The sequence below is a fragment of the Perissodus microlepis genome, chromosome 12 (genome assembly GCF_051167445.1).
Source record: "Perissodus microlepis isolate ML-2025 ecotype Zambia chromosome 12, ASM5116744v1, whole genome shotgun sequence".
Taxonomy (NCBI): Eukaryota; Metazoa; Chordata; class Actinopteri; order Cichliformes; family Cichlidae; genus Perissodus; species Perissodus microlepis.
The window spans coordinates 12,245,103-12,272,117 of NC_140472.1; the positions used below are offsets into that span (position 1 = coordinate 12,245,103).

General features: G+C 41.4%; 3 protein-coding genes across 3 annotated transcripts; 2 read left to right on the plus strand and 1 right to left on the minus strand.

Annotated features, from left to right (window-relative positions):
- Positions 1-4,759: 4,759 nt before the first annotated feature.
- Positions 4,760-10,062, minus strand: ccdc157 (coiled-coil domain containing 157). Its single transcript, XM_084946119.1, has 10 exons — positions 9,743-10,062; positions 8,443-8,593; positions 7,646-8,336; positions 7,494-7,571; positions 7,201-7,370; positions 6,894-7,070; positions 6,633-6,795; positions 6,210-6,349; positions 6,004-6,068; positions 4,760-5,930 (listed from the first exon to the last, which is right to left on the minus strand). Exons 1-10 carry the CDS (start codon positions 9,988-9,990, stop codon positions 5,699-5,701), a joined length of 2,115 nt encoding a protein of 704 aa, XP_084802245.1. The 5' UTR covers positions 9,991-10,062; the 3' UTR covers positions 4,760-5,698.
- Positions 10,063-10,067: 5 nt separating this feature from the next.
- On the plus strand, positions 10,068-15,783 carry sf3a1 (splicing factor 3a, subunit 1). Its single transcript, XM_084946118.1, has 16 exons — positions 10,068-10,158; positions 10,285-10,363; positions 10,979-11,094; positions 11,185-11,389; positions 11,494-11,751; positions 11,850-11,924; positions 12,017-12,167; positions 12,266-12,462; positions 12,654-12,771; positions 12,859-13,166; positions 13,253-13,498; positions 13,585-13,792; positions 14,566-14,720; positions 15,006-15,107; positions 15,199-15,270; positions 15,393-15,783. The coding sequence occupies exons 2-16, from the start codon at positions 10,316-10,318 to the stop codon at positions 15,492-15,494; spliced, it is 2,361 nt and encodes a 786-aa protein (XP_084802244.1). The 5' UTR covers positions 10,068-10,158; positions 10,285-10,315; the 3' UTR covers positions 15,495-15,783.
- A 110-nt stretch (positions 15,784-15,893) lies between these two features.
- LOC146375857 (TBC1 domain family member 10A-like) lies at positions 15,894-26,387 on the plus strand. Its single transcript, XM_084946120.1, has 9 exons — positions 15,894-16,672; positions 18,040-18,139; positions 19,756-19,863; positions 20,356-20,462; positions 20,654-20,768; positions 21,772-21,837; positions 22,352-22,541; positions 22,619-22,773; positions 23,547-26,387. The coding sequence occupies exons 1-9, from the start codon at positions 16,389-16,391 to the stop codon at positions 24,051-24,053; spliced, it is 1,632 nt and encodes a 543-aa protein (XP_084802246.1). The 5' UTR covers positions 15,894-16,388; the 3' UTR covers positions 24,054-26,387.
- Positions 26,388-27,015: the final 628 nt, after the last annotated feature.

Here is a 27,015-nt window from a genome sequence, read left to right on the forward strand (position 1 = left end):
AGAGTGGCTGAAATCTCTGTTCCCCATAGTGGTGAAACAGGCAGAGGGAACAATAAGGTGAATGGCGGACGAAGACCTAAGGGAACGAGTGGGGCCAGGTTATGGATACATTTGAAAGTGAGAAGTAATATTTAGAAAGAGAATCTACAGGCAGCCACTGAAGCTGTCGAAGAACAGGGTTGATGTGCTTTCTGGATGGTGTGCAAGTTATGATCCGGGCTGCAGAATTCTGGAGGAGTTGGAGTTTGTGAAGAGATTTGTTAGGGACACCAAAGAGAAGAGAATTCCAGTAATCAACTCGAGAAGTGACAAGGCTATGGACAAGGACAGCAGCAGCATGTGGGGTGAGGAAAGGACGGAGACGACTGATGTTGTGTAAGTGGAAGTAAGTAGACCGGGTGATGTGATTAATAAGAGACTGAAATGACAAAGTGCTGTCGAGGTACTTGTGGAAGAGTTGTCAATATTAATGGAAAACTTGTGGGATTTGGTTAGAGTGGAAGCTGTGCTGATGAGTGGATCTTCAGTTTTATTACTATTGAGTTTGAGAAAATTGGTGGAGAATCATGATTTAACCTCCATGAGGCAGTCACAAAGTGAGATGGGTGGAAGGGTGAAATTGGGTTTGGAAGAAATATACAGCTGAGTGTCATCTGCGCAGCAGTGAAAGTTAATATTGTATTTCCTAAATATGTGACAGAGTGTAAGCATGTAAATAATCAATAAAAGAGGCCCCAATACCGAACCCTGGGGCACGCCAGCAGAAACAGGAAATGAACTTGAAGAGTGAGATTTAGGTTGAATGAACTGAGTGTGACCTGAGGTGAACCAGGCAAGTGGGCATGACTAATGCCAATGAATGCTTGTGTCCAGCCAAAAGCACAAGATAAGAACTACAATTACATCAGTAAGCAATACTGACATGATTGTCAGTAAGCACAAACAATTTGGGGAAGAACCTAAGCCTACAAATGGTTTCTAACTATGCTACGGTGGGGAATAAATGTCAAAGTAACACTCAGTTCAGTTGAATTTTATTTATATTGTGCTAAATCACAACAGTCACCTAATGGATATTTACATTGTAAGGTAAAGACCATACTATAATACATGCAAAACCTCACAAGACAATCCCTTCCCAACAGTGGGAAAGCAAAGCTGCCTTTTGGCAGGAAGAAACCTATTGCAGAACCAGACTGAGGGAGAGGCAGCCATCTGTCACAAACAGCTGTAGGGGAGGGGAAGCAGACAGGACATCCACATCACAACCACAAAATTGTGAAATGTGATGGATTTCTCTGAATCAGTTAAAAACCATTGTTTCTATAATATGCCAAAATCATGTATCAGCCCATGTGTTTATGCAGAAATGGTGTAAATGGTGGCTGATCGTAAGTGATTTTAAGTGATTGCACTTGCTTGCTTTAATGCGACAAGCTAAGTGTGGTATTGCAAGAAATTAGTTGTTTATATAAATATTTGGGTATGCCTAATAGTTATTATTCATAGATACCTACATCCTAAGTTCCTGTTATTCATCTGAAAGAAACAGATAGAATGAGTGTGTCGTTACAATGGTGATGCCAGAAGAAGCAGTATAGGTTCTGTGTTACATTAATGTTGTAAGAAAGTGGAAGAGGAGAGTGTCCTGTAGGAGCCAGTAAAATGGACACTGATGTTCTGAACATGTACTGAAAAGAAGGTTCAGTAACCAAGTCGCAACGATACTCTGGTGTAAGACTCAGTTTTTTTTATTTTTGAAGATGCAACACTAAGCAACTTGAGCTCAATAGTGACATGACAATAAGCCTAATACTAAGATGTTCTGTGATCACTGCATAGCCTACTTGATTTTAATTGGTGTCTGGGATGTGTGATGCTGAATTACCCACAAAGACCTTCAGATTAGAGTTGCCAGGAGTGCGTCCTGTGGGTCAGGTCTGGGTTAACAGATTCCAGAAATGGCTGCAATAAAATCATGTGGTTCACCATCTGCTGCTGTGGGAAGAAGTGATGCTGGGTTCAAAATAGTAGTATCTTTTAACTGTGACATTTGACATTTTTCAATAATACAATGTGATATCAGAACCAACAACAGCTAGTAAATGAATGCCTCACAAGCTTGGAGGTAGAGGAAGACCTGCTGGTTTTTGTCATTCTCCACATTCCTGCAACGAAACGTGCACCCTTTTTGTCCACTATCTGGCTGAATTGGTTATCAGGACAGGGTAATCCTAAAGTAGGTGCAAATGAATTGAATCGCTTCCCAATGTAGGTACTCTTGCACTCATTTTAGCCATGACCCTAAATCTTGCCAATCGTTTTGTTCAGCTTTTGAAAGAGAAATGTGTGTGTGCAAATCTCCGTCATATTTAACTATTTGCAACACTCTGTTCACTTGTGTTATAGTCAAGCCATCTTTCTCTGACATAATGGCAGTCAACTAGTTTTCATGTCAAATCTTAACCTAACAAGTTGGCAGGACAGCATGATGACAACACAAATGCATGCTTAAAAGATCCATATAAAAGATCAGTGTCTTCATATTGTAAATATCTTGTGTTGTTCAATCATTAGAAAGCATCTTACAATTTTTATATACTGTACTAACCACTAAGTTCATTGACTGGTGACTAATTGGTAGCACCAGGTCCAGGTTTACCTCCTTTTGACACACTGAGACATTTAATTAATATAAATTTTCAACCCTGCTTGTTAACACTTTCTCTCTCTGATTCTTGCTTGGTCCTGTCAAAAGAAAATAATCTCCTCAATCTGCATTAAATGACACATACTACTTTTCTTTTAAGTCATTTCTCCTCATCTTCCTTTTCACCATCTTCCCACTTTTTTGGATTATTTTATCATAGATTGAAATACAGATTTTTTTGAAAATGCAGTGCATCCACAAATTTTATTGCTGCAATATTTTCACCATGTTTTTCATAAATTGGACATTTGGATTATTTTAGGTTATACTTAACTTGAGCCACCTTTCTGTTTTGGACTTTGAGCTTCCCATATTAGTTCCTGGATGCTCACTTTGAATCTCAGAGACCCAATCACTAGATTCTCAATGACAGCCAAGATCTATTGTTAATTCAGCCCCAGGAAGTCGTCACCAACAATAACCTGAGTCTGCCTGTGGCAATCAGCCCAAGCCAACTGTGTTTACCGAACTTTTCCCTGAGTGGTGGACCGTCTTACCAAACACAGAGAAATTTCAAATTCCTTAAATTAAATAACCCATGTCCTTGAAAATCAGAAAATGTTGGTCTCAATTGCTCTCCACTCTGGCTTCATTATCAATTGAGATTTCAGCAGTGACTCTGTCTGCTCTCAGCTGTCATGCACTCATCTCTTCAATAATTTGCTCAGAGGTAAGCACTCTTTCAGACTCATTGAGTCTACCTGCAGGTTTTCCTAAATCAACATGAAAGCAGAGAAGAAATCACTTGTGCGATTCCATTATTGTTGCCAAAATTGTTGTGGAAATAATTTGAAACTGATTTTCTGAGATTTATTGAAAGAAAGTTAAAACCTTTGCAGAGGGATCAATACAGCATGAACGGGGTTCGTAGTAGCATCAATAAATAATAGCAGCTCCTTTATTGCCATCGTGTTGATTAGGGCTGCCACAAACGATTATTTTGATAGTCGACTAGTCACCGATTATTTTTGTGATTAGTCGACTAATCAAATCCATTGGACGTAAAACGTACAGCTTTTTGCACCAGCACGCATCTGCTCTCATATAACCATCCTTAGCTTACAGCTTTAAGTGTTTAAGGTATGTGCTAACTAAAAATAAAGACAAAATGATAGTTTATTAAATTTTAATGAAATTTGCAGATTGTTTCGGTGAAGTTTAATAAACTCCTTGCTATCTAAAATATAACGGGACACCGGAGTATATTCTCGAGCATCTCACACTTCTGATCAGTTGTCTGCTTGACATTTATTCAGCTGTGTAAAAACTATAACTTTAATCTCAGCCAAACCGATTTACTCAGGAACAAATAAAATACTAAAAAAAGCCAAACAATAACATTTTGAAGTTATCTAAGTGACTTATATATCATGTTTAACCTGAGTAGCGAAAGACGGCGGTGGGTTTGAAAACGATTAGCCGGGTGTCCGGTGTTCTCACCGGCTCTAGTGAGCCTTGCCCCCAGCTAGCTATCGAGCTAGTGGGTAACAGACGTCTCCGAAAACGTCGGAGCGCTTTTGAAAATATGTGGTGTCTTGATAAACTGAGCAGATATTTCAGGTTTACACAGTTATATTCTCGCCTGAAAATATGTTAAACGTTTATTTTGTGACCCAGAAAGAATAATAAGAGTAATATTAAAACTAACTAGCTGCCGCCATTGTTGACAACTGTGCTGGGCCGCGCTATGAATTCTGGGACACAGCTTCTTCTTCTTCGGGGTTTAACGGCAGCTGGCATACTTGTACATGCAGTGCTGCCATCTTCTGTTTCAGTCCGTTATTACACCCTTAAATCCTACTACTTATTCCTGCGTCTTTTGGGATCTTACAAAGCTTCAAACGAAGCGTCGACTATTAAATCAGTCGTCGACGATTTTAATAGTCGACGTAATCGTGACTAGTCGACTAATCGTGGCAGCCCTAGTGTTGATATAATCTTTGGCTGTTCAGCCATAGGGAGCTCAGTTCCTGCAGTCATGTGGGCACCAGCCTGATAATGAAGACAGACTGCATCGTGACATTGAACACAATTCACATTTAGTTTGTTTTCAAAACCACAAACTCATTCTTTATTCAAGAAAGTCACAGCTACACACCAACAGTACACTGAGGTTAAATGAGGTGAAGCACAAATTTTCCATTAGATCATAGAGTCACATTTAAGTTGTTGTTTTTTTTACATATGTATATACTAGCTAAATAAACAATAGTTTATATTTATTCATGGTAAACTGCTCATTAGAATGACAAAATATCTTTCTTCATAAGAATGAAATGTTTAGTCAAGCATAGCATTAGAGATGACTTTCAGTGACATCTATGGCACTGGTTGAAATTACCTTAAATTATATGCTTGATTACACAGCTAGTTAAGCCAATTAGGGATTAACCTTCAGGTCACATGCTGTCTGTGAAGTGACTGAAATGACAGGTCATGTGTCCATTCAGGTAAAACTGGTAAAAGGTCAGTGTTTATACTAACACGATTGTTTATTCAATTCAATTTTACTGAAAGCTTACACTGCAGGGACTCAGTGAAACCAGCAAGCACTTGCGTTTCCCTGGAAACTCCCACATCCTTGTCAGCAAGCACACAAACATCTGTCTCTGTGACGTTCAAGGTACTTTACCTATTTACTTAGAACCATGTGATCAATCCGGAGGGAAGGCTGTCCATTCAGATACATCCAGGCTTGTTTGAGAAAGCATATCACATTTCATGAAACCTAATATGCAGGGGCCATAACTGCCCTATTTTAACAGCGGTGAAAAACAGTCTTTATTAATAATGTGTTTATTATGGAGCAATCCATCTTAACTGTAATATTAACTGCCATAACTGTACATAATGACAATATGTAATCACACAAACTCAGAAAAAACAGCATTTACGTAGAAAGAAAATTAGGCACTTGTAGTTTTTGCCAGTAATTCTTAATGAGGTATATTGCTTGCAAAAGCAGCTTCTGCTCACACCTCCACTGTTTCATTTTTTCCTCTGATTCCAGGCCCGGGAGTGAGAAAGTTGAGAGGGGCTGTGTACTTTTGCAGGGCTTTTAGCAGCAGTGCACGCTGTGTTGAGGTGGAGTGTTTGAAGGTGGATTTGTATGGACGAGGGGGAGGTGGACACACGATCCTCTGACTCCACACCACTCTCTCCTCCTCTTGCTTCCCTTCCTCTGTTAACGTACCCCAGCCTTGCTGCATCACTGCTCTGCCTGTGGAGCAAAGAAGAAGGCAACAATGGATGCACAGTATCACTCAGACTAATCTAAAGAGCAGAATACTTACGCTGGACGTTTTTCTGTTGGTGTGCTGGGCAGAGAAGCAGTGTGTGTCTGCTGAGTGGAGGCTTCCTGTTAAAAATGCATATATATAATGTTCAGCAAAAAACAACCACAAAACCCTGTTTGAAGTTGTTTATTCATCCATGATATATGTCTATTCACGTGTTTTCTATTTATGTAGCATCACAAGAATCCTACCTAATGACTTACCCTGCTTACATTATGTTGTGCTCTTTCTCCCAGTTTCTCCAGACTTCTAAGAAGGGTGGAATTTTCCTGCTCCAAAACCTTTATACGAATGCTATTTGCTTGCAGTTGCTGCTGCATATCCAGAAGCACATTTCCTGTACCTTTTTACATGGAATAAAATGAGAAATATTCCTTAAAAATGACAAGATTGAAGACAAGAGTAATACTTTAATGTGCACTGATTTTTCCGATTTACTGTCTCTTTCATCTGCAAATGCACTGGGTCATTTTTGTGATCTTATAATTCCAAGTCTGTCAAACTAGCACTCTGTGCTTTCCGAAGTATTAATAGCTGCAGTCAACTAGTGCTCGACAGGTGCAAAGCCACTTTTATTTGCATACACACAGGTAATGTTAGTTAGTAGGTGGTTCATAGCGGCCTACTCTGTGGTTGAGCCAGTGGGCTGAGCTCTGGGAAAGCCACCAACAGCCTCTCCCTCTCTCTCAAAGCTTGCACATATTCCTTCAACTCATCCACGCAGTTGTTTAGCTCATCTGTGTGTGTTTGTAGGGTCTGTTTCTCATTTTGGAGCTTCAAACACAGGTCCTGATGGGGAAAAAATATAGGAGCATATACTACTTGGTTAAAACATGTCTTCTTTGGGTATTACTATGGGTAAAGTGCATTTAAAAGCTCTGATCTACCTGCTGTTGAGTGAGCTGAGCCCGCAGTTCTTCCTTCTCCTCTGACATCTGTTGCAGCTGACTCTGTAGGCCGATCTGCCTCTCATCTCTCTCCCCCAGCTGCTTCTGCAGCTCTTCACACTCTTCGTCGAGAGCGTCGACTCTCTCTAACAAAGACTTCTGCTTTGCCTGCATTGACTGGATTTCACAACCAAACAACACCTGTATGAATCTATTTGATTACTGCTGTGTGACTCACACATAAGTGAGTCTGTCACAGTGCCCAGTGGAAAACAACTAATAATCAGGTGCTTGCTGTGATGCTGACCTCTTGCTGACGGCAGGCACTCTGGTACTTGGCTTTCTCCTTATCAAGCAGGAGCTGAATGTCGGCGATCTGACTCTCTAACTGCTGGATCCTGTGCTGCAGTTTAGAACAGGCCTCTTCCTCTATTTGTAAGGTGTTCAGACTCTCCTGCAGTCCTTTCTTTTCATGTTCTAACACACAAAAAAATTCTTAGCCTGCATAAATATATATTTTGTGTGTGTTCTGCAAAACATACTTTCTTTTTTTTTTAAATGAAAGAAAGGTTGTAGATTAATCTTAGGTGCGTGTCTTACCCAGTGCTTTTAAGGTATTTTGCTGCAATGCTATTTCCTCCTTCAGTTTGAAATTCATCTCTTCCAAGGACATAGTGTCTGTGTTCAAAAATGTGAAAGTAGAAAAGTGATCCCAGTGAATTCTCATCATGTTTATTCACAATTTCACTCACCCCTCTTATGTTGCTGTTGCTCCTCGTGTAGCCTTTTCTCTGTTTCTTTAATGACTCTCTGTGCTTTCTGCAGCGAAAATTCAAGCTGGACTGAATTTATTTGAAGCTTTTCCTTCTCTTGGTTGAAGTCTTTTTGTGCTCTTTCCAGCTGGGACCTGAATCTTTTCTGTTCCTCTTCTGCCGCTGCTAGTCTGTCTTTAAGAGGCTGCACCGTACAGCGCACATCTTGAAGGTGTTTTTCCAGCCTGCGCGTGTCCCTGCGCTGTTCATTGGCCCACTGGGAAACATCGCCTGCTGTCATGCGTCCCAGCTCCAGAAAGTCATCCACAGCTGCTAAGAGAGGCTGCAGAGATGAGGGCAGGCCCTCGCTCTGAAGCAGGTCTACCAGAGCGTCTCCTGTCTTTCTCAAAAGAGTTTGCACTTGATGACACGCATCGCATGGAATGAGTGATGATTCGACAGTCTGGCAGCTTTTGTTTTGACTGCTAAACACAGGAGAGCATGGACTGCTGTGGGTGGGACTGGAGGATGTGAGATTCTGTGGGGAAATTTCAAATGTGCTCGTTGAAGACCAAGCAGACAAGCAACGCCTGCAAAAGTCAGTTCTTGAGCTCATTTGAGGTGAGACAGGTGATGCAGTGTTTGTCTCATCACTGTTTCTTTCCATCTGCCTTTTACTGAGTTCAGACTCCTAAGAAAGGAAAGACAGCATAAAGCACTGAGATCTATCAGTTAACTGGCAACATTATGCCATTATTTTTAATTATGCCTTCACTAAAATGAAGCAGTCTGCCTACCTTTATGTTGGCAAATTGAACTAAATTACTCCAGTAGTTTGTGACTATGAGACCAACTGACAGGCATCCCTTCTGTGGCGTTTGTTCTCTCCTGTGGCTGCCCCTCAGTCGGTCAATGTAAGCACTGGAGCTTTGTACAAGAAGCAGCAGTCTTGTTCAGCCAGAGAGGGAGGGAAAGAAAATTTTTTAACAATTATTATGTGTTTATGTAATGTAATGTCAATTTTTGCTGATTATTTCTTTTGTCAGTTTCAAGTTATTTCAGTGATTAGTGTGAGTTTTTCCTCCTTCAACAGAAGGGTACCAATGATTTTGTTCATGTCTATTCATCAAACAGCAGCATTATAAAGTTCATAGATGATACCGCAATCATTAGGCTGATCACTGATGGCATATAGAAAACAAAATGGCAGGACTGGTGGCTTGGTGTCAGCAAAATAATCTCTTCCTAAGTGCAGATAAGACCGACAACTCTTGATTTTTTTTATGTGAAGAGAAGGAGCATACACACAGCAGACATCTGTGAGACAGGTAGAGAGGGTGAAAACCTTTAAATTCCAAGGGACACACATTAAGGAAGATCTCACAACATCCAGAAGTTTCTCAAGAAATCACAGTAAAGACTGTACTTCCTAAGATGGCTGAGAAAGTCTGGCATGTCGACTAAAATCCTCATTTTTTCCAGCATTTTTTTTTGCAACTCAATGTACAGTTGAGCGCATCATCACCACCTCAGTTACAGAGTGGTACTGGAAGTTGCACTGACAGGAAGGATCTCCAACGTGGGATAAAATCTGCACAGTGCATCACAGGAGCAGCCTTCACATCACTACACGGCATTTACACGACCAAGGGCTCACAACATTTTTAGAGACAATACACACCCACCACCTCTCCACACTTTTGCCCTCAGGTAGATTCTATAGGAGTCTGAAATCAAGCACTAATACTCTCTGTAGCTTCGAGCTATTGGCCATCGGACTCCTGAATGAGACAATCAGCACTGCCCCGCTCCCACACCAACACTACTGTTGGCTGTTACTGTACTATCATTATCTGCTACTGCACTAATTTGTACAGGTCTGTTTGCAAACATCCACAAGGCATGGGCCCAACAGGGACACTGGCAAAATAAGAATTTCATTGCACAGTGTAAACCGCGTTTATTTTCACTGTGCATGTAATAATAATAGCAATATTAAAACATCTAACATTTTTATGTTTCTTAATTTTCTGTGTTAGGCACATGAATTTTCATGTAAATGTGCTATATAATAAAATTGTCATTGTTATGTATTACCTGTCAACCACCAACTCCAGTAAAACAATGTGGGAGTGCTGATTGAACGCATCTTCCCCATCCACAAAGTCATACTGCTCTAGCAGAGCTACCATGTCTAGATTACAGGAGTGCTTGTCCGGGAACTTCCAGGAAGAAAAGCGGAGCGGTCCGGTTCGAGAAAACACGTCCAGAATCGCTCCCTGAAGGTCAACCAGGTCTTTTCGGAGGCTTTCGATACAGTCCTGACTACCCAGCAACTGACTCATGTCTGACAAACTATTTTATAAATGACACAGCTCTGAAAAACACTGTGCAGTCTGTTGATACCGTATCTCCTTGGCAACGTCCAAAAAAAGTACTCCAAGTTCCACAATGCTGTGCGGTTTACTTCCGGAAGTAATTCATCTCCATTGGGTCAACGAAAGCGCGACGTAGTAAGTGTGTTTAACTACGGCAATTTTTAAGCTTTTAGCTTCTGTAGCCTTTATTGTTGACATAGCATGTGCTAAAAAGGAGTGTTTAAAATACGTATTTTTTTCTTGTTGGTTTTGTGTTTGCAGGTTACTTCCAGTTTTACAATAAGTCGCAGCCATGCCGCCTGGGCCTGTTCAAATCGTTCAGCCGGAGGCTAACAACAAGGTAAGGGTACCGCTGCTAGTTAGCTAATGCCAGCAGTGTAGCCTACATACTACTTGCTTTTTTTTCGGCTAACTTGTGAACTGGGTTAATTTTTGTCTTTCTATACTTTGAACTGTCTCTTTGATTTTTGAATTTAGCGAACAGCTAGCGTCTATTTCTTTTTCTTTCGCTAAACGTTTGAGGTCGCAGCATTAAACCTTGCTAGCCCGTAGTTAGCTGTGATGGTAAATCTACACACAACGTCTAAAATCTCAGTTCGAACCTGAAGGTAATTGCTGAGACTTTGCTGTCACTTGCTAAATTGAAAACGGATATTTGGATCAATGTGTTTTGTACAGAACCACATTTTTTCACGTAGAAAATTCACCGACCTACTTTCATCAGAGCACTTGGTAGTTTTTACCGTATGGAAATTTAAAGTTTTTCAAAATGTTGTCTATGCTTTGAGTGTTGTAAATTGTAGTAGAGCAGGGGAAATATTACTTGGTGTAGTTGGAAAAGCTTTAACATCGGGTGGGTGTTAAGTGGTCCACTGTTGTTGTTTTTACCTTATTCTTTTATTTATTCATCTAACCCTTCTTTGGTTTATTCTAACTAACAAATGTGCTTTTGCAGCAACAGAATGATTCAACAGCAGAAGAAACGCCAGCCACAAAACCTATTGTTGGTATCATTTATCCACCTCCCGAGGTCCGAAACATTGTTGACAAGACAGCCAGCTTTGTTGCAAGGTTGGTTATTTTCTATGTGGCAGCTTTTTAAATATGTAATGGTAACTGGATTTCATGTATATGGCATAACTAATTCTTGCCAATTCACAGGAACGGGCCTGAATTTGAGGCAAGAATCCGTCAGAATGAGATCAACAATCCAAAGTTTAACTTCCTCAACCCGAATGACCCCTACCATGCCTACTATCGCCACAAAGTCAATGAATTTAAGGAGGGGAAAGCTCAAGAGCCATCTGCAGCTGTGCCCAAAGTTATGCAGCAGGCTATGCAACAGTCCCAGCAGCTTCCTCAGAAAGTAAGTCATTGAACTTCACTTTGCACTTTATTTTTATTTTTTTAATTAAAAAAAAACTGGTCTGGTAGTCTTTGACCCTGACTAATATTTTACATGTTTTTTAGGTTCAGTCACAGGTGATTCAGGAGACAGTGGTCCCCAAAGAACCTCCCCCTGAGTTTGAGTTCATTGCAGATCCTCCATCAATCTCAGCATTTGACCTGGATGTTGTCAAGCTCACTGCCCAGTTTGTTGCTCGCAACGGGCGCCAGTTTCTCACTCAGCTCATGCAGAAGGAACAGAGGAACTACCAGTTTGACTTTTTGCGACCACAGCACAGCCTTTTCAATTACTTCACCAAGCTGGTGGAGCAGTATACTAAGGTGACTTAACAGATTGGGCTTCTCTGGGTGTGTATTTATTCAAGTGGTGATTCTAAACTTTCTAAGCATTATATTGATTCTCGACTTTAATCCTTTAGATTCTGATCCCTCCCAAAGGCTTACTGACCAAACTCAAGAAGGAAGCCGAGAACCCAAAAGAGGTTATGGACCAGGTATTCTGTTTTAACAGTGACTGCTTCTCAAAATAACCGTTTACATTTGCTCTTTCCCATGGTTGTAATATGTCCTGTTGTCCAACCATCAGGTAAGGTACCGTGTTGAATGGGCAAAGTACCAGGAGCGCGAGAGGAAGAAGGAGGAGGAGGAAAGGGAGAAAGAACGAGTTGCATATGCCCAAATTGACTGGCATGACTTTGTAGTGGTCGAAACAGTGGATTTCCAGCCTAATGAACAAGGTAATTATAACCACAGTAACTATATCTTTAAATGGTAACCCCCACCTGTAAATATTGGTACAATCATTTAATCTTTATTGGCATCTCAAATTCCTTAGGCCACTTCCCACCACCTACCACACCAGAGGAGCTCGGCGCTCGCATCCTGATCCAGGAGCGCTATGAGAAGTTTGGAGAGAGTGAGGAGGTAGAGATGGAAGTGGAGAGCGATGGTGAAGATGATGAGCGGGAGGATAGGGGTGAAGGCCAGCCTTCACAGCCTGATCAAGACACACAAGTGCAGGACATGGATGAGGTTAGAACTGATGGAGTAATTAATTACTGCGGATTGCAAGCTGTTCGTGTCTGACCAGTTATAGATTTGATACTATATGTTTTTCTTTTAATTAAATGACATCTTTTCTAACCCACTGCTTGGAGAAAGAAAAAGAAGAAAACTTTAAGATCTTGTAACAAAATTGATTCATCCCCTGCTGCTTTCTTTAGGGATCTGATGATGAGGATGATGGCATGAAGGCTCCACTGCCACCGGACACCCCCATGCCACCTCCACTGCCTCCAACTCCAGATCAGGTTATCATTCGCAAAGACTACGACCCCAAAGGTAACACTGTTCGTTATGTGAGCAAGTTTTTACTTTGTACAATTTGTTTGTTTTTGTTTTTTAACTAATGTTACCTTTTCATTACAGCATCCAAGCCTCAGCCCTCAGTTGCAGTTCCAGACGAGTACCTCATCTCTCCCATTACCGGTGAGAAGATCCCGGCCAGTAAGATGCCAGAGCACATGCGTATCGGTCTGCTAGATCCACGCTGGCTGGAGCAAAGAGACCGCAGCATCAGAGACAGACAGACTGAGGATGAAGTTTATGCTCCTGGTTTGGATATCGAGAGCAGCTTGAAACAGCTGGCTGAGAGGCGTACTGATATCTTCGGTGTGGAAGAGACGGCCATCGGTAAAAAGATTGGGGAAGAAGAAATCCAAAAGCCAGAGGAGAAGGTAAAAACACTGAGTAACTGCAGTTTTTATAAAACTGTCTTTAACAATAATAATAACAATAATAATTGTATTCTTTTGCATTTCAGGTTACCTGGGATGGCCACTCTGGAAGCATGGCTCGTACACAGCAGGCAGCGCAGGCCAACATCACCCTGCAAGAGCAGATAGAAGCCATTCACAAGGCCAAAGGACTGGTGGGAGAAGATGATACTAAAGAGAAAATTGGCCCTAGCAAGCCAAGTGAAATTCATCACCAGCCACCCATCCCCTCCTCTGCACCCAGTTTGCCTAAACCTAGTCCCCCTGTCACAGCGGTGCCTCGCCCACCCTCTGTAAGTTAAAATTGTAATTGTATACATTTGAATGCTTTTTGTTGTACATATGTACCTTCTTATCACGTAATGTTGTTATGTAACAGGTGGCACCACCAGTACGCACCACTCTCTTGTCTGCTGTACCTGTAATTCCGAGACCACCTGTGGCTCCTGTGGTGCGTCTTGCACCAGGACAAGTTATTACCCCTATGCCGCCCATGATTCCTGCTCCCCGCATTAACGTGGTTCCCATGCCGCCTTCTGCGCCTCACATCATGGCTCCCAGACCACCTCCCATGGTTGTTCCAGCCCGTAAGTTAACCCCCTAGGGTCAAGGGTATAGTTGGCTGTTTTTTACTACTTTTGATTTTGCTCTTGAATTAGATAAAATGCAGGTAATGGCTCAGGCATTGTTTTGGAACAACTAATTACAAAACAATCAGGTGTCACAATAAGATGCAACACTGATTATTCCTGACTACACACTACCTTTAAATTCCAGGCTGGCTTGCAATTCTCAAATCTTGCTATCGGTGTCGCTGTTCTTTCTTTTGCCATTGCTCCCACAACTTCTCCTCAGCGACCAAATGCCACGTGTTCCATATAATTTTGTGATTGGTTGATGTGTTATATTTTTCCACCAGTAGGGTGTTGTTTTTTTTGTATTTTAATTTCATTTTTTTTATTTTTGCAAGCACTTTCCTTAGAATATCACATTTTCAAGCAAAAGCATACCATAAATTATTGATCGTAGGTCAAATAAAATCATACTTATCAAGACAATTTAAAAACTGGAACATAGTTTAAAGTCTGCACGTAATCACATGACTCATGTAAGCTACTATAGCTATAGATGTAAGATACTATAGCTGCTATAGTATCTTACATCAATCATGTGTTCTGGACATGCCTGTGCATCCGTCAACTCTATAAGGTTAAAGCGCTTATGAGAAACAACTAGATGACCATTGTTAGGGAAAATATTACTTGTCTTGGAGTAATTTGGTAACCAAACCTTTTATACACAGCCTTCCTTATTTTTATATTTAAATTCAAATAACCTTATTTTTTTCCCCTTCCTCTAGCATTTGTTCCTGCTCCACCTGTGCCACAGCCACCAAGTGCTGCTCCAGCACCACCTATCCACCCACCCCCACCTCATGAGGATGAGCCTGTCAGTAAGAAGATGAAGACTGAGGATAACCTGATTCCGGAGGAGGAGTTCCTTCGTAGAAACAAGGTTTGTTGGATCAATAAAGTGTGGAAAAGGTGTTACGTTACATTTATAATTTACCAGTGCTACCACATCACTCTCATGGTTCAGTAGACTGGATTGGGACTTTGTTTGACCATCAGATTCATTTAAAGATATGCAAAAAAGAAAAGTTCTTTTTGTGCACATGGTAGTAATATAGGGCTTTGTTTCCAGCTAGGTAGTTGAAAATAAACACAGCTAACCTACTTAGTAGAACATGGATATGTAGTTTCATCTGTTTTTGTGTCTGAATCTTTTTCCTGTCTCTAGGGTCCAGTGGCTGTTAAAGTACAGGTTCCTAACATGCAGGACAAGAGTGAATGGAAGCTGAATGGCCAGGTGCTGAATTTCACTGTCCCAGTCACAGACCAGGTATGCAACATGTGGTTTGTTTTCTCTCTTTAAGGTTAAGTGGTTTCACACACAGCATTCTTATTGATGTGCAAATGTAATGTCTCCGCAGGTGTCTGTCATTAAAGTCAAAATCCATGAAGCTACAGGCATGCCGGCAGGAAAACAGAAGTTGCAGTATGAGGTAAAGATTTGCTCATGGCTTTGTTGGAATGTCTGATCTCATCTGCATTAATTAATATAAAGTGCTGATTTATTAATTTGTTGTTGTTGTTTTGGTTTTTTTTTTTTTTTGTTCCTTTTCAGGGTATTTTCATCAAGGATTCCAACTCGCTGGCTTACTACAACATGAGCAACGGTTCGATCATTCATCTGGCACTGAAGGAGAGAGGTGGAAGAAAGAAGTGAGCCATCCTTGCAGAAAGAAGACATGATTTTTTTGTTGCTTTATTTTGTTGTTGTTTGTTGTGTCATAAAATTGTAATTTTTGTTTGCATTATATGGCATTTTTCATACAATTGTGTGCAAACAACATGTCCTCCTTAAAGGTTAAAAGGATAATACTCTGGATGGCAGTCATGATTTCACACTTTTGCTTCAGTCTTTTTCTTCTCTGTGATGCAACTTAAGTGGTAATTTGTAACAACATGTAGAGCCCACGAGATTCATTCATTGAAATAAAGGAGTTTTAAATGGTCTGGTTTTGTTGCTGCTGCGTTTGCAAATCTAGCAACATGACATGGATTAGGACAGGTCACATGTGCTCACAGAAAAGAGCAGACATGGGATTCGCTTCCTCTTTCTTCTGCAGCCGCTAGGGGCAGACGTAACATTAGGATGTTAAAGCCCAGGCGAGGGCGGTAGGCTTGGGATACTAGGAGATGTAGAAATCTGTATAGTATTCTCGGGTGGGATGACAGGACGGCAAAACCAAGCCACAGCTAGCCGAGGACAAAATGTACTAGTTCGTTAACCAGGTGGTTTAGTAAGTAATCGGCTAACTATGTAAAACTAGACAATAATGTAGCGGCGGTTCGTTGAAGGTGGGGTCAATGTAGAAATAGTTTGGGATTGTTGTCACAAGCAGTTAAGGCTAACTTTTAGTACGTTAGCAACGCAGAGTTAGCTGGCTAATGTTAAAACTGGGGGAAAACCCATTCAAGTTAACTCAAGCATAACCAGTTTAATGTGACCCAGCGGTTGGAACGCACCCTTAGAAAAGATTTACGGACAAAACAGCGGTTGGAAAGTTTAACTCGCGCCCAGAAATCATGGCGTCGGTGCAGTTTGACTCGACTGCATATGCACAGGAGCAGATTTGACTCTGGGTTGTCCACAACCTCGCTGACGTTAGCTGTCCCGGCTAGAAGGCTAGTTTTTTTTTCTTCTTCTTCTTATGCTACCATGGACAAAATGGAAAACGGCCGTCGATCTGTGGACACGGGGAGCATCAGGACTCTTAGCAGCAGTCACATTGACGACGAAAGCTCCTTGGGATCCGACTCGGAGATCAACGGCTTCGCCAGCGAAAGGCAGACGGATAAATATGGATTTATTGGTGGGGCGCAGAAGTACTCAGAGGACACGTAAGTTTCCTTTAACTCTGAGGCCATCTGTGTTGGTTTGCCATGCTTAATGATAATGATGATGATGATAATAATAGGTAGTAAATTTGCAGCCTACTGTTGTGCATTAGTTGTGATGACAAGTTGTGCAGGTGTTGTTATGTGCCTCAGACAAACAGCTCCCAACCAGCTGCGTGGCACAGTGTTGTTTCTATTTTTTCCTTTCTTTCTTTTTTTTTTTTTTATTACCTTCTGTTTGCCACAGTCAACACAAGCAGTAAACGCGTAGATGAGGATTAAACGAGTCGTATTAATCTTCTTATTTCTGCCATGTAATGTTAAATTGTTTTTCGTTTAGTCTGTCACACAGTTTTTTGCGGTGGTGGTGGGGGGTGCTGACCGAGCACTTCTGGCTGTCTGTGTCATGCTTGGATTTAATTTATCTCTGGCCTTTTGGCAATACAGTTTAGAGCAGTTTCTTTTCTTTCTTTTGTAAGAAATCTATTTCGTTTTTCTTTTTGTGCTGGGTCTAAAGCCTGCACGACAGCAGTGAAACAGTGGAAGGAGTGGGTGAAAGTTATGGCAAGCACCGGCTGGCTGGGAGTTTCCTGTCTTGTGGAGTTTTGGCAGGCTTGGAGCCGCAGCTCTTGGTGCCTCTTTAGCTGAGGGCCTCTTTTGGCTCAGCTCTGTAGATAGTCAGTGTTTAGCTTGTACTGTTTGGCAACAAACGTATCTCTTTATTGTTTAAAGGCTCTGGGAGCTGAAGCTGCAGTATAGTCTTGCACTGATCTACAACACATAGGCTGCACTTTGTTACCAGAAGAGGTCTGTCTTAAATAAGAAGAGCTCTTTGAAGACGTTTCAGCCCTACAATTACAGACTTGTGCCGATGAGATAATTACATACCATAGTAAAGCATCAGACCACAATTCCTAATGTAGGTTATACTTGCTTACGTTTTCTTTTTCTGTTTGAGAATATAATGTAAAGTCCTTGACTCCCCCCTCCCTCCTTGCTTGTAAATATTTTACTGTTAAATTATCCTGACTGCAGCTCTTTCAGATCAGAGAGCTTTGACATTAAATAGGTCTTGAGTTTGTATCTTTTATAGTTCGCTGACTGCAAATGAGTGATGGCCACACACAGATCTGATGGCAGATGCAGAACGATAAACTGTCTTTGTGAGATTGTTTTCTTTTTAAAGCTTGGGCCAATTTGGAGGCTTATTTCAGACTTGCCTTATTGCAAAAACAAGCAAACTTTTGTCACCTGTCTAATTATTCTGTGCTAAAAGAAGAGAAGATGTGTCGTTTGCTGTCATTTCAAGCAAAAAAGCGCAAAAAATGATTTGAGCTTTGTAATTTTTTTCCCTCCTGTTGTGTAACCAGAGCTCAGGATATACCTCCAGCGGTGCTCAGGCAAAGAGAGGTGAAGTGGCTGGACATGCTGAGCCACTGGGACAAGTGGATGATCAAGCGATTCAATAAGGTCAGCACCAGGTGTTAAATCAGTTACATAAAACATGTGGCTTGGTTGTATGCCTTCCATGGTGTTAGCCATGTGAAGTTCACCAGATCAGTTTCTTTTAAAGAGTTTCTGAAGGTGGTTTGCTGAATTGTATTGTGTCGTTTCTAGGAAGTTTTTGTTTTTGTTTTGCCAGTCACAGGTACTCTTACACATGATCAAACAAAGCAAACGGTAACGCTCAAATGATTGCACAAGGACCAGACTTTGTATACACTTTGTTTTGCAGCTTCGCTTGTCTAGCTGGTTCTGTGTGAAATGCTCTCAGCGAATCGACGTAACGCTGCAACTTAACCTCACACCCATGAACCGGCAGCAAGCCAGGACACAACCCCGTCCCCGTGTCACTGCATATACTGTATGACAAATTGACGGTTTCAGATTCAGGGTGGGATTGTACTGGCTTCATATAAAATGATTCTCTTTCAAAAGGAATACAAAAAGTGGCTCAGTACATGACAGAAACTGCTAATTTAGCGGCGAGAAGTGTTCCTTTTCTCGCTGTACATGTACTAATAAAGGTCAGGGTTTCTAATCCTTTATTGTGCCCCCATGATTGATAATAATTGTACAGTAAGAACTGTAATGTTCTTGAGGAAGTGTGCCAGCTTTGCTTTAGAGCAAACAAATGTGCTCAGAAAGGGTAATGCAAGTCAAGTCAAAAGTCTCAAGAGGACTCAAATGTGAAGGTCGGGTCAGCTAATCTGTTGCGACAACACCTGTTTGTGATTCCTGCTGAAAGATTGCAAAGCCTCAACTTGGAGAGATGGCACGAGTTGAGATCAAATTTTATCAACGTGATGTTTTGCAGCATTCATTTTAGTATATTTTGGGCCTTTTGAAGGTCATAATGTTCTTCCTACAGTTGCAGCAACAAGCTTTTTTCTATGCCTAACCCTTCCACACACTCGCACGCTGCTGGATGCCTTTAGATCATTTTGGGGTTCGGTATCTTGCCCAAGATACTCCTCCAGCACGCACACTGGAGGAGTCTGACGTTCCGATAAGAAGACGACCCGCTCTACTCCCTGAGTCACAGGTGGTAGAGTGTTTGTGTATGACTTCTGTTTATGTTTCTATGCACCTTAAGTAATCGCCCCCTTGGAGATAAAGTTTTGTTTTCTGCATCCTGAAGATATAAATCACGTGGCATGTTTTTAATGTTACATGTATAACTGAAGCTCTAATAAGAGACTCAGATGTTAGAATATCCCCAAATTTTGGCTCGTCTTTGATCAAATTCTGATCTTGCATATGCCAAATAAATTGGTGATCTAGATAAGTAGTAACTGTCCATTTTCATTGCTGAAAAGAAGGAAGTCAAATCACTGGGTTGTAAGAGTTTTTAGAGTGCATGCAGTGCTACAAGTCAATGCATCCTAAGTGTAAGCTGTTAGTTTCTAAGTACAAAACTACACTTATTCAAAAAAGGGAACAAATACCAGTGGCAGCTCTCTGATGAAAACCATTTGCTGTATTTGCGTACCAGATTGCCTCTCTTAGCTTTTCTCAAGCTACATTCTCCCATGGTCCTTTGGTATATTGCTTTATTTGGGAAACCCTTTCGTTCTGTGACTCAGGTGAGGCTGCGGTGCCAGAAAGGAATTCCTCCTGCCCTCAGAGGCCGTGCATGGCTCTACCTGTCTGGTGGGAAGGTGAAGAGAGAGCAGAACCAAGGAAAGTTTCAGGTCCGACGGCTTCCTCTTTCACTTCCTCCTCACATCTCTGCTTAAACTCTACTTTGAGCTCATTTCATTTTTAAATTTCATTTGAAATTGGTACTGAAAGTGTGGTCATCCACAAGCATTACTCATTTGAGTGAGAACCCAGATATTTTTACCAAAGAGCTGGAGCAATTGCAGTTTTTATTATTGATCTTTTTTTTTGGTTTGTTTTCTATTCAGGTTAAGTGTTCAAAATGCATGCTAGCATCAAATGAATAATGATGCAGATCTTGAATCTTTTCAAATATAAAGTTTAAAACTAGCCTCTGCTCATGCAGTGGTTAGACAATTCAGTGACCTTTATAGTGAATGAATAACTTAATTTATTGCTGAGATCACTAAATCCTATAAAAAAGAATCAGGGGTTTGTAGTCCTCCTACTTAAAGACAATATAATCACTTATACTGTATCACAAAGAGATCTCACTCTCATGTCCCCCATGCTCTTTTTGTCAGGAGCTGGATAGCCAGCCGGGAGACCCCAAATGGCTTGATGTAATTGAGAAAGACCTCCATCGACAGTTTCCTTTTCACGAGATGTTTGTGTCACGGGGAGGACACGGGTGAGCAGTCTACCACAATGTGACGTACAACACGGGAGTTGTTTACTGCATCTTGTTTGAATATGCTAAAATGTTGCGTGTGTGTGTGTGTGTGTGTGTGTGTGTGTGTGTGTGTGTGTGTGTGTGTGTGTGTGTGTGTGTGTGTGTGTGTGTGTGTGTGTGTGTGTGTGTGTGTGTGTGTGTGTGTGTAGGCAGAAGGACCTGTTCCGTGTTCTTAAGGCTTATACTCTCTACAGACCAGAGGAGGGATACTGCCAGGCCCAGGCTCCTATTGCTGCAGTGCTGCTTATGCACATGCCTGCTGAGGTACGAATTGCCTTCAATACAAACACACACCATCACTCACCATATAAATTGTGTCCCTTGGTGTGGATGATCTGAACACTTGAAGACTTGTTATGGTCTTTAAAACTAAAATCCACACTAAAAATAGAAATAGTGCTGTTTCTTTTATTTTGTAAGGCTCAGTTTTAGTTTGTGACCTCGGGAAAGTATTTTTGAGCTGAATTGCAGAGGGACTGAGTGTACAAATGATGTAATCTGTAGATGATTTCCAGACTTGCTCCGTAGTATAAATAATACATCCAATTTGAGATTATGATAGAAGCCAAGGTGACCGTAAAAGGGTTTGGAAATTTTGAACTAAAAAACGAGGCAGATAGCATCGCTGGAAAAATCCTATCATTCCACAGATTAAGTCTCTGCATGTATGTCAGAGTATCAGCTAATGGAATCATGAATTCCACTTATTCAGTTTAGCTTAGTTAGACATGGTGTGTGATTTTTAGACACACTCTGTCAGTTTGAGGAAAGTCTTGTGGTCATTAAAAGCACTAAGCAATTAATATGTTGAAGGAAAATTCTCCACGTGTAAGGCACTGCATCGTCACAACCTAAAGTATGAACTTCAGACATAAGAGAGAGAGCAGACTTTGAAGTGGATTTATCAGATGTGTGTGGTGGTTATATATACATGCAGTTTTCTGTCCTGGTGAGCATTTCAATTAAGTAAATTACCAGCTAAATAAGTGTCCGGGGTGTTGCAAAGATGGCTTTTTATTGTGGATAGTTGCTTGGGAAAGGATTTTGGTTCGACACCACACTGTGTGACACAATAGCACTATACACACCAACTTGGCCAGTGTCCTAAGGAGGCCCGAGTGCTTCATAAGGGTAGAATGGATAGAAAATCTTGTATTTAAGAGAACATTTCTAATGTTTTCCAGATTCTCTGTTACCCCTGGAATGCCTCTCTAAGTATAACAAAGAACTACCCTTACATTGTGTGTATGTGTGTGTGATTCTACAGGATGCTTTCTGGGGGCTGGTCCAGATCTGTGAGAAGTATCTTCCTGGTTACTACAGTCCCGGCCTGGTGAGACTGAAACACTTGAAAGCGTTCATGATGACATGGCTCAGTGTTGGAAATGCAAAGAGAATATAGCCTCAGTTGACTTCACTGCTACCAGAGCTGTGCACACCTACTTGTAGGCCTTTTGCTTAGCAAAACTAGAATGTGTATTTTGTTTCCCACAGTGTGTGTGTGACGCAGTGGCACTGTGGTTATGGTTTTCTGATGAAGGCAGTGGGCTGTTTACAGACTTATTTTCTCAGTAAGCTGTTTGAGTAAACTTTCTTGCGTAATAATTGCCTCCTCTTGGTTTCTGTTGCAGTTATGAATTCCATGTTATGAAAGAAGGTTTGCTAATTAAATGTTTCCTCATAAGTGCACAATCTGGGTAGTCGTGCATAATGGGAAAACAATGTGTAGAAATAAGGACTGGTTTAATTTAATAGATGAGCGTGTATGTGCATATCTCATTTCAGCACCAGCAATGCAGAGTACAATACGTTTTTTGTTTAGAGTGTCCCACCGCTCCCTCTTTCAGGAAGCTATACAGTTAGATGGAGAGATACTCTTCGCCCTGCTGCGACGCGTCTCCCCTCTAGCCTTCCGGCATCTGGAGAAACATAAGATCGACCCCATCCTCTACATGACTGAATGGTTTATGTGTGCCTTCTCCCGAACCCTACCCTGGGCATCGGTGCTGCGCGTCTGGGACATGTTCCTCTGCGATGGTATGTATCTGCAGCGGTGCCTCATAGAGCCTCTTTACTCTGAAATTGACTCATCGGCTCCTTCTTCCTCCTTTTAGGAGTGAAGATAATTTTCCGAGTGGGCTTGGTGCTACTCAAGTGCATGTTGGGAACTCGTGAGAAGCTTAAGGCCTGCCAAGGCCAGTATGAGACCATGGAGCTTCTCAGGGCAATAGAGCCTCGATACATGCAGGAGGGTTTCCTCGTTCGAGAGGTAAGGGGTTTTTCCCAGATTGCTTTGCCTTCAGGCTGAAATGTCCATGAGCAAAGTCCTCGGTGTCCTGCCAGTGATTCTGATCTTTGATCTGCAGCTAGTAGAAGTGTAATCCAGGTAACTGTCTCCACAAACTGAAGGTATTGTACTAGCAGCGAGTCATATAGATGCCTAAAGATGGTCTCTAGTTGTCCTTTAGTTTGTTCTTTCAAGGAGGAACTACATCCCAGATATCATGCTTCTCATCACATGAGTTACCTAGTCATGTGAGGCTACCCAGTTACCTATTTACTTTAATGAGACCATAAGAATCAAGGAAAATATGATTTTAAAAACAGAGTTTATTTTACTTTGCTGATATCAATGTGTTCTAAACATGTGATCTGACTTTGTTTTTGAGAAGTCGTTTCTGATTATCCGGCAGTGATGTAAACAGCATTGTGTCATATTGTGAGGGAGGAGTTAGAGGGAACAATAAATGTTCCTACAAGTAGTCAAGAGAATACCAGTGAGTCTGAGAGAGTGAATTAAAGTGACACACAGACAAATTGACCAGAGTGCTGGCTGCATGGTGTCTGGTTCCTTGTATCGAGCTTTGTGTGAGGGTCTGTCTTCCCAAACAATACCCCCTGTTATATGTAGCGCCGTCTTGACTGTGTGTGGCGGTCATTTGGCATTTGCAGACAAAGTTCACAGTCTCAGTACAATGGCCAGTCATGGAAGGAACATGTGAGCACAGCAGTGACCGGGTGACTTGATTTTTCCTTTTGCAGATTCTCGAGGTGCCGGTGACGGCGCGAGACGTGGAACGAGAGCATCACATCCAGCTCAAGCGCTGGAAGAAGAACCGCGGGGAGCTCAATTTCAAACCGCCTCCGAGAATGCACGGCGCTCGGATCATCATGCTGGCTGAGCCACCCAGGCGCCAGGACCTGCAGCAGAACCCCACCATTGTACTTGAAGTGCCTCAGACTACCCCACAGCTGCAGAAGGGCAAGGAGGAGAAGAAGAGTAAGAAAAAGAAGAGCATGAAAAAATCCCAGCCCACAGAGGAGATTCCCAATCCTTACCCTCTTCTCAGTGACCCTCAATCGTCATCCACAGAACCGCCTGCCCCGCCTCCAGGCAACAGTGTGACGCCAGAGGCCGCGGCGCAGACTGAAACGGACTCAGCTGGAGAGCAGAAAACACCTCCTACAGACCTCCCCTCTGCCAAAGAATCTACTCTTCAGCGATCTACACAAAGCCTCAGCAGCACAGAGCAGGACACATACTTGTAGCTCTGAAAGTGTGTGTGTGTGTGTGGGTGAGTGGGTGTGGACAAAGCACCAGCACTCTTCCGTCAACAGCCAGCCAGCCTTGCTGAAGTCTCTGAGTGGCCAGCATAACCTATTTTTTTCTAATATCGGACTACTTTGTATGCATTTGCTCATTTCCACACAAGTTTGCCTTTGATATTAACAGCATACACTAAAGCACCTTTACCATGTATAAAACTACTTAAATGCTTTTGCCATTTGTCACTACAGAGCTGACGGATGCTTCCTCTTAATGCTTGATTCTCTTATTTAGACCATAAGTCTTAGTATTGTTTTTTTGGAAGGGAGACAAGTTACTGCTTTACTGAGGGCAGTGCATTTCAAGTGTTCGGTAATCTTAATAAGGTGCCGGAATTCTTGCAGTTTATGCGTTTTCACTCAAGTTCTCTTGTAATAATATGCAGCAGAGGATGTAAACTCCTGATGCACGCGCCACACATTTCAGCCTCTCAAGTCTTTGTATTTCATTTTGGGGGGGGGGGGTTCCACTAGAGGGCAGCCTTGCAGCTATAAATGCTCTTAGGAGAGGCAACCACAGCGAGGATGGGATTCAGTAAAATTGGGAGTAGGTACAAGCGTACTTCTCTGAAGTTGAGATTACATTTTCTCTCACAGTGAAAAATTTTATTAAATTTAGCGACTGAAGTGGCGAATGTAAGGAAGTCTTTTCCAACAAGCGCGAGTTATTTAAATACAATTTAAAACATGGAGTAATAGGTAGGTGTGTGTGTGTGCGTGTGTGTGTCCTGCTATGCAAAACAAACAAAAACATCTCTTTGTTTTTCCTGAATCAGTTGAACTGCTGTTTAGCTGTGTATAAGCTCCTCTTCTCACTGTGTGAGGCACTTCCAGCCACTTTGGCTCACCAGTCATTCCCAGGCAGCAGAGTGGAGAACACTGGACTTTACTCACTGTATGACACATTCCTGCCTTCTTAAAAGCTAATCATTTTAAAGACCACCTCTTACCCAATGCAAATCTGCCTGATTGTGTTTGTGCACACGAAGCAAATCACCTAATGGTGCTGACCTTCCTTTTGGCTCTGCTTAAGGTCTATTTGGACATGTGAAACCATTAAGGTGTTGGATTCATTTTTGTATTTTGGGTGTTTGTTTGTTTGTTTTTTGCTAGAGCTTCCAAAGCAAATTAAGACTGTTACTCTGAGATGATCTACGACTCCTGCATGTGACCAGGCTCATTTTCTGTGCAGTCACGAGGGATCACGGGATTTAAGGATTTACTGGGATTTCTGTAGCTGTTTGTATTTTTTGGGGGAAATGCGGTAGCATGCATGGATTGTGAGGCTCTTTGTCTTTTCTTTTTTTCCCCTCCAAAACACCACAGTCTTATTTTGGTGGCATTCCTAGTCTTTCTCAACTATCAATACAATGGTAAAGGGAGTCTTGACAAACACAAGTGCACGTGTGTTAAATGTGTTTGTACATAACTAATATTAAAAGAGTCTTTGCTAATAAAGCGCGTGCTCAGCTCAGTTATAAAACGCAGCGGGGATATAAAAAGATGACATTTATCAAGCGATCACTCTCCCCTTATGCAATAGTTTAGTTGCTTGTGCCGCAAATCCTCACATTTCAGTCATATTATAATTTAATGCTCTTTGTGTACATACGATATAAAAAAAAAAAAAAATGTAATGAACTGTATTTTCAAGTGTATACTGCTATATTTTTATTGTCATGCAGTTACAGATACTACAGAGGTAGCTATGTATGTCATTTGCAGTCAGAGATGGTATATATATTTTTTTTTTCTTTTCTTTTTTGATCAGCATTTGTAACACTAGGGGGGGAAAAAAAATAAAATTTCAGGGGAACCTTTGCCACTAAAATGCTTTTTCTCACTCTAAAAGTGTTACTGTTGCTACTAGGTTTTAAAAAGGAGATCCTCTCCAGAACTCCCGTGGCATGAGTTTTAGTCTTGCAGATAAGTGGCTGTGTTGCATATATGATTGCTGTCAATCTAGATTGTTATTAAACGCCGGGATCTTTAGACCTGTTTGTATGTAATGTCCCATGTTCACCAGCAGATGGCGGACCAGAGTCATCTCTTGGAAATGAGAAGTTTGCCTGTATGTGAGTGACAAGCTGAATGCCCTGTGCGATCCAAGATGTCTCCATTAATTCCACTTTTTTTCTTTTTTTTTCCTTAATGCTGCACCAGCACAAGGTCAATTTTTACATTAAATACTGTTTTGCGTTACATTTTTTTCAAAAATGCCACGTTTGAGAGTGATGTGACAGCTCTACTTATGAATAAATTTGTTCTACAACCAGGTATTGACTGCTGTTTGTTTTACGTCGGGGACATTATATATGGGAGAGAAAAAGCCTTCAAATCAATGGGAAAAGTGGGGAAAAAACCTTGTTATATACGATTTTTTTTAAAGAACAGTTGATGTGCATGCCTATAGGCCACTGATTTTATTTCACAGAATGATTCAAAAACAATGAACCAAAAAGTTCTTGGGTGTGTTTTCAGAAGTTGGCCAAATTATCGTTTATTAGTAAGTTGTCTTTTGTTTTTTTTTAAATCTGCCTAGCAAAGCTAAGTGCATTTCAGTTTACATAAAAATTTCAACTTACTGTTACACATCTGAGTTATTTCTGTGTAAGCTGAAATTTTGAGATCCATGCTTTATGGATAACCAAAATAAATTCTTCAGTTGTGGAAACGGGCAGCTTAGTATCTTTGATTTCTCAGGTTTTTAGGCCAGGGTGCCAAAAAGTGATTTATGATGTTTCTGCGTGTTTATATTGGTAAATGGACTGTAGTCAACCGGTCAAGACATGACTTGTACCTACAGTATGATTGTGATCAATCCAGTTCTTTTTGGCCACTTAAAATATCTTTAATTCTGGCTCGGCATCACTTGATGTCATTCATGAAAGCTATGTTATACATA

Excerpts from the sequence above, each read along its gene's own strand:
- ccdc157 (XM_084946119.1), bottom strand. The coding sequence starts at position 9,990 with ATGAGTCAGTTGCTGGGTAGTCAGGACTGTATCGAAAGCCTCCGAAAA. Across the intron at positions 7,572-7,645 it reads GCAACAGCAACATAAGAGGG|ACACTATGTCCTTGGAAGAG; the intron begins GTGAGTGAAATT and ends TTTTGAACACAG. Across the intron at positions 6,350-6,632 it reads CCCACTGGCTCAACCACAGA|GTACAGGAAATGTGCTTCTG; the intron begins GTAGGCCGCTAT and ends CCATGTAAAAAG.
- sf3a1 (XM_084946118.1), top strand. The coding sequence starts at position 10,316 with ATGCCGCCTGGGCCTGTTCAAATCGTTCAGCCGGAGGCTAACAACAAG. Across the intron at positions 11,752-11,849 it reads TGGTGGAGCAGTATACTAAG|ATTCTGATCCCTCCCAAAGG; the intron begins GTGACTTAACAG and ends TTAATCCTTTAG. Across the intron at positions 12,168-12,265 it reads TTTCCAGCCTAATGAACAAG|GCCACTTCCCACCACCTACC; the intron begins GTAATTATAACC and ends CAAATTCCTTAG.
- LOC146375857 (XM_084946120.1), top strand. The coding sequence starts at position 16,389 with ATGCACAGGAGCAGATTTGACTCTGGGTTGTCCACAACCTCGCTGACG. Across the intron at positions 21,838-22,351 it reads GTTACTACAGTCCCGGCCTG|GAAGCTATACAGTTAGATGG; the intron begins GTGAGACTGAAA and ends TCCCTCTTTCAG. Across the intron at positions 22,542-22,618 it reads GGACATGTTCCTCTGCGATG|GAGTGAAGATAATTTTCCGA; the intron begins GTATGTATCTGC and ends TCCTCCTTTTAG.